The 9,783-nt window shown below is 32.3% G+C and overlaps 1 protein-coding gene across 9 annotated transcripts in view; it reads right to left on the bottom strand.

Annotated features, from left to right (window-relative positions):
* Nucleotides 1-843: 843 nt before the first annotated feature.
* Nucleotides 844-9,783, bottom strand: part of LOC106690966 (zinc finger protein 99) — a 45,570-nt gene continuing 36,630 nt past the window's right edge. For 6 of the 9 annotated variants that reach the window (XM_067053062.1, XM_067053064.1, XM_067053060.1 and 3 more), the window contains 3 exons: nt 7,014-7,064; nt 5,518-5,568; nt 844-3,212 (listed from right to left, as the gene is read on the bottom strand). In XM_067053062.1, the coding sequence (XP_066909163.1) occupies nt 1,372-3,212; nt 5,518-5,568; nt 7,014-7,064 (1,943 nt within the window). In that variant the 3' untranslated portion in view covers nt 844-1,371. Of the gene's footprint in view, nt 3,213-3,346; nt 3,903-5,517; nt 5,569-7,013; nt 7,065-9,783 lie in introns of those variants that run through there. The other 3 variants (XM_014436589.2, XM_067053063.1, XM_014436588.2) reach the window with 3 other exon arrangements.

The raw sequence follows: 9,783 nt of genomic DNA, 5'->3' as shown, positions 1-9,783 counted from the left end.
TAGCCGAAACGTTGGCACATTAAAATAAGTTAATCGAACTTATTTGTGTTTTTCATTGACTGCGCCCACAACCATCTTCTCCTCAATTAAATGAATAAATTAGTTAAAACACAAATCGACAGGTTCAAAAACAAAAAAAAAAATCAATAATCTCCGAGCTAATTCCCATGCAGGTGATGGTGTATGATCCCCAGGGAGTCCAAAATAATATTTTCCGCCAAGATCGCTATATCCCTAATGCCTACACCTAGGCCTTCTAAGAAGCTCCTTGTTTTATCTAGTATTGTTCCATGAGATTAAAACCAGAGGCCTCTCTGGCTTCTCTCCAAAAGTCTGGCGGACTTTTTCTTAAAGGAAAGGGACACATCTTTCATATATTTCCTTTCCACTCCACCCACCTGATCGAGATCATTATTCTCAAATCTCACGGTTGAATCCAAGACCAGAGCTGCACCTCCAGTTTTAGAGAACGCAACAATATCAGCGTATCTCACGGATCCATCAGTGTCAACACAATAAACCTCATCGAAGCGGGTGAAGTCTTTTTTCACAGGAACTTAATCAATTCTTCTTTGACCCTGTGGTGCCGGCGTGTTTAAGGAGGGATACACTTGGGCTGGTATTTCAGACTCTCTGCCACATTTGCATTAGTTACAAGTTTTAATATTAATAAAAGAATGATAAAATAAGGTAAGGATAGCTTATTAATTAATTAATACAATTCCCTAATGTTCTATTGTCTCATAGGGTAATTTTGACTAAAAAAAAAATTCTTTTCTTAAAATAATATGTAAGTAATTTAAACTACAAATGTAAACGAAAAGTATCAATTTATTACCAGTTTATCATTTATACAGTAAACAAATTAACTATAACACATTATTGAAAAGCAAACATAATATTTAAACATTATACAAATAACAAATATAATAATTAAATATGTAATATAAAATCAAACTTTTTGTTGGATGTGCAATAATTATAACCTGCTTTATTTTTAAATTGTATTGTTAAAAAAGAGCCAAACTAATTTCTTAAACAAACTGACAACAACTCAGATTTAAAAAAAAAAAATACTGAATCAATTTTAAAACTAAAACACACTTAAAATAAAAAAAAATTTTTTTTTAAAAGAAATTGGTAGGCTTTCAAGCAAGACTACTAAAACAGTTGTAAGCCACAGTTAAAGCAAGTTCTCGGCTCAAGCATTATCACCTACTGCTTATAATTTCTTTATTATACTTTCCTCTGCAATTTTCCATTATACCTGATATTCGCCAAGACTATTTTAAGTCCAGAATTTTGTGGCACAACCTCCTAGGATTGACCCTCCCATCATCAAAAAGTTGCAATGTAAGCTTGAGGTATACACTAACCATCTGGATGGCTTTGACGAGACTTTTTACCTGTATTAAGGGCAGTTATATGTTCCTTTACACCACTTTGATGAGACCTTTCACCTGTATTATGGGCAATTATATGTTCCTTTAGGGCACTTTTTTTAACTGTTTCAAAGCAACAATGATAACATTGAAAAGGCTTCTTATCTGAATGATGTGCCTTCATATGTAATTTCAAATTATTTTCATAGACAGTTTTAAATACACAATGAGGACAATTAAGAAGCTTGTCACTTCCATGACGGACTTTGATATGTTTTCTAACATAACCGGCATATACTGTTTTAAAATCACAATGTGGACATTTATAGGGCTTCTCATCTGTATGACGGGCCATTACATGCCTTTTTAGACGCCTTTCTTCTACTGCTTTAAAGTCACAATGGGGACACTTAAAAGGCCTCTCATCTGTGTGATGGGCCATTATGTGCCTTTTTAAATGACTTGCTTCTACTGTTTTAAAGGAACATTGAGTACACTTATGTGGCTTCTCACCAGTATGACGGTACATTACATGTTTTTTTAGAACAGCAACAGTTACAGCTCTAAAATCACAATAGGAACATTTATGAGGTCTCTCACCTGAATGATGGGTCAAGATATGTTTTTTTAGAACAGTTATATCTACACCTCTGAAGTCACAATCAGGACATTTGTAAGGCTTATCACCTGTATGATGGACCATTATATGTTTTTTTAAATAACTTGGTCTTGGTGTTGAATAGTCACATTGGAGACATTTATGAGGTTTCTCAAATGAATGACGGTACATAACATGCATTTTTAAACTATATGAGTCTACTGTTTTATACTCACAATATTGACATTTATAAGGCTTTTCACCTGAATGACGGGACATTATATGCTTTTTTAGATTTGTTCTTTCAACAGCTTTATAATCGCAGTGTGGGCATTGATGAGGCTTCTCTCCAGTATGACGGGCTTTTACATGTTGTTTTAAATAACAAGCTCTTGCTGTTTCAAAGCTACAACGAGGACACTTATGAGGTCTTTCACCTGTATGAAGGGCCTGAATATGTCTTTGTAAACTACTCGCTCCTGCTGTTTTAAATTCACAATGGGGACACTTATGAGGTCTGTAATGTGTATGACGATACATTATATGTCTCTTTAATATATTAGCTTCTACCGTTTTGTAGTTACACTGAGGGCACTTATGAGGCTTATCATTTGTATGATAGTACATTACATGCAGTTTTACATGATTTGCCTCTACTGCTTTAAAGTCACAATGGGGACAGTTATGAGGCCTCTTATCTGTATGATGGGGCATTATATGCCTTTTTAAATGATTTGCTCTGATTGTTTTAAAGTCACAATCAGGGCAATTATGAGGTTTATTATCTGAATGATGGGCCATTACATGCATTCTTACATTAACTGCTGATACTGCTTTATAGTCACAATGGGGACATTTATTGGGCTTCTCACCTGTATGATGGGACATTATATGCCTTTTTAAATTTCCAATTTCTATTGTTTTATAGTCACAATGGGAACATTGATGAGGCCTCTCATTTCTATGAATTGCCTTTAAATGTCTTTTTAAACTACATGCTTCTGCTGATTTATATTCACAATGAGGACATGGGCAAGGTCTCTCCTTTCCATGATTGTCCTTGATGTGTTTTTCCAAAAGGATTTTATCTACGTTTATGAAATCACAATGAGGACAGTTATGAGGGTTCTCGGCACTATGAGACATTACGCACTCTGTCAAATCCATGTTATTAGCAAATTCCAAATCATACTTTTTAGTATCCTTTCCCTCGTACAGAGGATTTTGTGTATCTAAAAACAATAAATATTTAAATAAAAATAATTATTATGATAATTTTAAAATATTTACAAATATAAATTATTTAATAAAATGGATAGGTCAATTCAGGGAAAGAATATTTAAGTAGGGCTGGCTCCTCCCTTACCTTGCTGAACATACATCGAATTAGTTCACCCAGTGTCTCTATGGCTAAATATCTAATGTGAACCTTCTAGCAAAGCTTCCAGAACTGCCATTTCTAATAACAAAATTCTGAACAGAGATCCTATCTCATGAGGAAGTCCAAAACACAGCCAAGAGCAAGAAGGATTCCTAATCATTTAATTTCTAAATCATAAAACAACTAAATATGAAACCTGAGGCTTATGGATTAATAGAAAAGATCATATTGTATGGTCAGAATACATAAAAGTACAGTAGAAGATAAGTCATATGTAATGAGGAAGCGACATGGCACAATAATAAAAATAAACTAAATAAAACTTGTTTATAATAAATGGAATATGGTCTGGGTGTGGTCAAATTAAATTAGTAATATTATATACTATTTTTATTTGAGCCAACGTTTCACCCCACATTGCAGGGCTTCATTAGGGCGAAAAAAGATACAAACAGTTAACATAAGTACAAAAAAAATAAATGTAAAATAACAAGGGTAACAAAAATTAAAGGTTATAAACAATAAATGAAAATGGTAATAGTAACAGATAAAGAGAAGAAAGTGCAAATTAAGAGATGAAAAGGGATAAGAATAAAATAAAATGAAAATGAACGAGACAGAATTCATACCTATTTTGACTGAAGTCAAAGTCAGAGCGAACTGTTTGTATTGGGAGGAGTGGGGATCGCAGTTAAATACGTCACATTTGAAAATCATTTTAAAGTAACAGTGTAAAAACTATTAAAATTAGGTAAACAATAAATGATAATATACATAATAGAGGGGGAGAAGATATATTTAAAAAAATAATAATAAAAAATTAAAATTTACATGGGTAAAAAACAAAGAAGAAATAAAGTTAATATCATGGGATACAATAAATGTAAGTGATAAAGAAAGACAATATACCAAATGAGAGGAGATACAGAGATATGTAAATTATATATTAGAAAAATTAATAATAAAGTAATTAATATAAGTATACTTTAGCTGGTAACACATAAAAGAAAAAGGAAGGATAGTAAATATAAAAATAATTAAATTAAGTACGGGGTGAGAATTTAGAAAAACAAGAATAAAAGATATGGCAGGAAAGTGGGCTTCTGAAATGCAGAACGAAGAGAAAAGAAGCATTAAAAGGTTTTTATTAGGTTCAAAATGTGTCGGTATGTCAAGGAGATGCAGTCTTTAACAACTTTATGATTGACGGAATTCTCCGTTAAATTTATGTGAATGGACTCCGAGATAAGACGTTTTTTATGGTTGGGGACAGTGGCAAGAATTGAAGGATTGTCGAAATTAAAAGTATGATTCAGGTTCTGATAATTTAGAGGCAAGTGGGTTACAGGAGTTGATCGAAGTTTTGGGCTGGGAAATGCGATTCTTAAGTTGGTTTTTAGTTTCACCGATATAGAAGGAATTGCAACATGGGATTGAACAAGGTATCCGGTAAACTACATTAGAACAGTGTAAGTAAAAAAGGAATAGGGTCTTTTAATTTGGAAAAACTTGATTATTTGATAATTAAATAAGAAAAATCAAAATAGTGCAAAGTCAGGACAGCATTATCCAAGAAAAGAATTGGGGCTGTGGAAGGCCATCTAAACACCTGCGCTCATTGGAATCCCTCCCAAAAGTATGTTATTCATTATAATAATTCAGTGGTGTTCAAATTATGGCAGTAAAAAATATTTTATGATTTTTGGGAAACTAATATCTATCTATTAGTATTTGATAAATTTGAAAAATATTTATTATTTCATAGAACAAATTTATTTTCTATGTAATGTCTTTTCTCTCAATAACCCTATCGAAGATTTAAGAAGAGAATGGGAAACTGCATAAAATGTGCATTCTACCTTTTAGTGCTAAAACAAAGGTACAATCAGTATTCAGAAGAGAGAAAAATAATGTAAAGGTATAACAATAGTAAAGAGCATGGGGAAATTGCATAATATAAAATCTAACAAATAAACAACGATATATAAACCGAATATTATTTGTTAGATTTTATATTATGCTATGGAATTGCATAGCACTTTATAAGTTTCATAATATAAAATCTAACAAGTAAAGTATATATCAAAATAAATAGTATATCGATTTTTAAGAAGTATACTAGCATATACCGTTAATTAAAAATAAATATTTCTTACTTTCATCAGGGATAAACAGTTCTACTTCTTCTTTCACATGGGTAAATCTACCTGCCAAAACAAATCATATTTTCAACAAAATAATAAAATTAACTATCAGAAATTTTGAATTTTTTTTTTTTCTACAAGTCAACAAACTTACTCAATTCTACTGTTTTATTAAAAAAAATTCTCATGTCTATTCCTTTGCAGGAAACTATGAGCAATTAAGACAACTTCATAAATTCAAGAAACATTTGTCAGCTAAATTTAAAATAAAAACGAGATACAGATTCATATATTTCTACAATTTTCTGACTTCGCATTTTTTTTTTTTTATTTCTTACTAATTATTTTGTAATTTTACTCCGTAAACCTTTAATTTCATTTTTTATACTTTATTTATTTTATCTAAACAGTCTTTCATAGTTAGTTGTACACGCGGTGTTCCTCAAGGTAGTAGTATAAGATAGATTCCATTATCTACATGGTTTATACAGCTGATATTCCAACTCACCCAAACAAAGTCCTAAGGACATATGCTGATGACAGATGTGAACATTCTGTAAACAATGACCCTACTGCTGCATCAAAAACTCTGCAAAAACACATAACATCCATTGAAGAATGGTGTCACAACCGGAGAATCAAAATAAATCCTAACAAACGCCATCAGATCCCATCAGATCCATCATCAGATCCCATCAGATCAGCCATCAGATCCATCATCAGATCCCATCAGATCACCTTTAATCTCTGCCGTAAACCTCTCCTCTCCTGAGGAGACTGATTCACTACCAAGGACTCCATCTTGACAAGAGACTTACTTAGAATCCCCATACTAGACTGAAACGAAAAGAAACTGCTTATAGATTCCGATTACTACAACACCTATTTGACAAATGCTCTAAACTTCCCTTATACTACAAAAAACTATAATAGTCAGACCTAATTAGACACATGGAAATGAGCTTAGGGACTCTACCAAATCATCAAATGCCTTCTGTATCCAATCCCTATAATCAAAAATCCTCTGTAAAATCATTGATACCCCTTATTACGTCATAAATGAACTCATCCATATAGAACTCAACAGCGCATCCAGATTTGGTCCGAAATAGATATACCTCCTTTCATTCCACAATCCACCCAAACTCATTAGTTCTTAATTTATCATCCTTAACAATTCCTGACAATCCTCTGAGGTGTCTGAAAAGAAGATGGCTCCAGGATCTTCTAATTTAAAGCAATAATTGAAGTACCACCATTGGGTAAGCAATTGATGTGAAAAATAAGTATTAATATTCCTAATTGTTACATAAATCCATTTATTTTTCAAAATTTTGTTTTGCTGTCACTTAATTAACAAAAAATAATAAGGGGTATTGTTGATCAGGTTTTGAACTTTCCAACTTGAAGGTGGGGAAACCACAGATCCTTGTAAAAATATATAAAACAGACAAACTTCCTAGGAAATAAAATCTATATTAGGTTTGTTAAGTTAAAATTTTACTCACCGTAATAGATCTCAGGTACTACCTCTTCTTTGATATCATCAGTCATTGAAACTGCAAACAAATTCAGCGATTACTTCATTTGAAATATCACCCAGCTTTTACCAATACCTTCTTATTATATTGTTATAATTTGTATAACTATGCTATGGTACTAATAATAAAAATAGATAATCTTAAATAAAAAGTTGATATCCTTTGGCAATAAGAAACTGTTGAAAAAATAAAAAATAATTCAAAACTTTAGAAATGGTTAAACAGAAGTTACAAAATTTTAAATGAAAACCAATTTGTATGACTGATCCCAGAATAAAACCCTAGGTCTTCAGTTTGACTGCGTAATGGTTACTTAATTGTCATACAAATACAGACAATTAAGTATTCATCAAGCAGTACTTATACAGTTACAGTTGTAACTGTAATCATATAAGTTCTCACAGACAGTAACAGTTGTAAAGTACCTACACAAAGTTATATACTACTAAAGAAGAGTAGCTCTGTAATTACACCAGAGTTTTACATTTTAGGCATGAAGGAAGAAGTCTATCTCTGTGCCTGTATTATAAGATTTGTACAGGCAGTATGGCTACTACCAAATACTAAATCCGATTTTGATGAATTTTCAGGGTTAGTAAAATTGGTACCTAGATGGTCCAATATAAATTTCATCAAATTTTTACCTATCATTGGTTCCTTCCTATTATCGTTTACACATGCACAATCATATTTTCCTCGACGCAAATATATTTTGAAAATGAAACGAGATCAGGGTTTTGAATGTTTAAAAGAAATTTTGAAAATAGCTAATTTAATTTCTAGATTGCTGATTATGAGCTTCAACAAATTTTTGACAAGACATATAAACATTTTTTTCTTTAGTTTCCTTAATGGAAGATTAAAAGATTTTAATTTATTTTATTTTTAAATACATTTAAGAATGAGAAATCAATCTATTATTTAACTGAATTTCGTTAATGTAATGTGAAAGACATTCACATGTGATGTTTGTATGCAACAATGGCACTAAGTGCTGTTGACAATAAAAGACTGGTTGCATCTCCTATGTTTATATATGTAGCAATCAGCGAGCACGAAGTCCCCCTGTAACCCGCCAGGGGCCAGCACTACAAGCGTCACAGAAGCTAAGCAATTGTATATAATGTTATTATTATAAAAATACGATATCTTGTATAAATGTATATATGTTAATATTTTTTTTTTTTTTTTTTCCCCCTACACCACAGGAAGTGGGCTATTACGCCATTTTCCTTCTCGCAGCCCAATACAATACCCATGTCCCCCATGATATATGTTAATATGTGTAAGAATATTAATTATAAAATAAAAAAAGATTGGGCAAAAAGAGTCTACGGAACTATCTCAAGTAGAGTTAAAAGAGTGAATCCTCAGTGATAACCGATCACATGAGCCCTTTAATTGCCACCGGGATTGATCCGTAAAATCAAGCCTTTATCCGGGTCTAGTCATAGAACTAGTGGCTTACACTCTACTTGAGATAGAGAAGTTCACTGCCAATCTATTCTCACAAGAGTTGTTGTTTAGTAAACTCACCCTAGAAGATGGCCTTTACCCAGCAATCTTAGTCCTTCCACTTCATCTCGGCAACTAAGATTGTAACCTAATCCTTAACGGTTACACTGGTCTGCCTGCTTCATCTCGGCAACCAGTGTATTTTCCCGTTTCTCCCCAGCTCTATTCTGTCCGCTTCATCTCGGCAACTGGTAAGCTGACTCCTATCTTGACAGTTCTAGTCCATCCGCTTCATCTCGGCAACTAGAACTGTTACTCTACCTCAGACTCTCTCACCTAGACCTCCTCTACCTAAGTAAGTGTCCCGGGCTCATCCCCTGGCATGGCCTTCCTTTCTTACCTATTATTGAATACGCCTTGTGGTGGGCCTTCTGTAAAGTGTATATCAGGCTGGAGAACCACCTAAGACCAGACAACCCCGACATATATATATATATATATATATATAATGAGTCGGCTTTGAGGTCTCTTAACACCTACTAGCAATTGTTGTATGATACATTTTACACTGTCTGCTTATGACTGCGAACTTATATGGTCATACTTTGCCATCATTGCCTATATCATCTACACCCATGGCCTTCATCATAAACAAGCCAGACAAATAGACATTATTAGTTTTAATATTGTTCATCAATTTTTTTTTTCTTTTCTTAAAGAAAACTTTTATATGATTTGTTTGGTTTGTAATTATTAATTTCTTATATTTTCTCTATTGTTTCCTTTATTATAAATTTTAAATTGTTTTACTTTCTCTTATCTATTACTAATCCTATACTTTCCTTTATTTTTATATACTTTATTTATGATATAAATAATTATATATCTTTGTTTCTTTTTGCAATAGTTTAATTCTTTTTTCCTTTCTTTTCATTCTTTTTTTTTTCAATCTTTTAAGTATGATAGTCAATATAACAAAACCTGCCATTAACAGCGTTCAACAAATTCCTTTAGATGTTGGATTCCATTCGCAACATCCTTCTAGTCACTATTTACCTAAACTTCATTTTATCACATAAATTCTACCTACACTTTTTTTCAAAATTGAAGTCTACACAAAATATCATTATAATCAAAATTTTCATCCACTCATCATAAGAATTCAATCTTTCCTTCTAAAATTATCACAGGAAGGTAAATCCATTATTTTCATATGGGCTCCAAGCCACTTTGGTATTGTTGGTAACGAGGTCGCAGACAAAGCTGCCAGAGAGCCACTCAC

The sequence above is a fragment of the Halyomorpha halys genome, unplaced genomic scaffold, assembly GCF_000696795.3.
Source record: "Halyomorpha halys isolate HHAL.00 unplaced genomic scaffold, Hhal_1.1 Scaffold1998.1, whole genome shotgun sequence".
NCBI classification, from domain to species: domain Eukaryota; kingdom Metazoa; phylum Arthropoda; class Insecta; order Hemiptera; family Pentatomidae; genus Halyomorpha; species Halyomorpha halys.
Note: the sequence above shows the minus strand (reverse complement) of the source record. Positions and strands in the feature narration are given on the sequence as shown.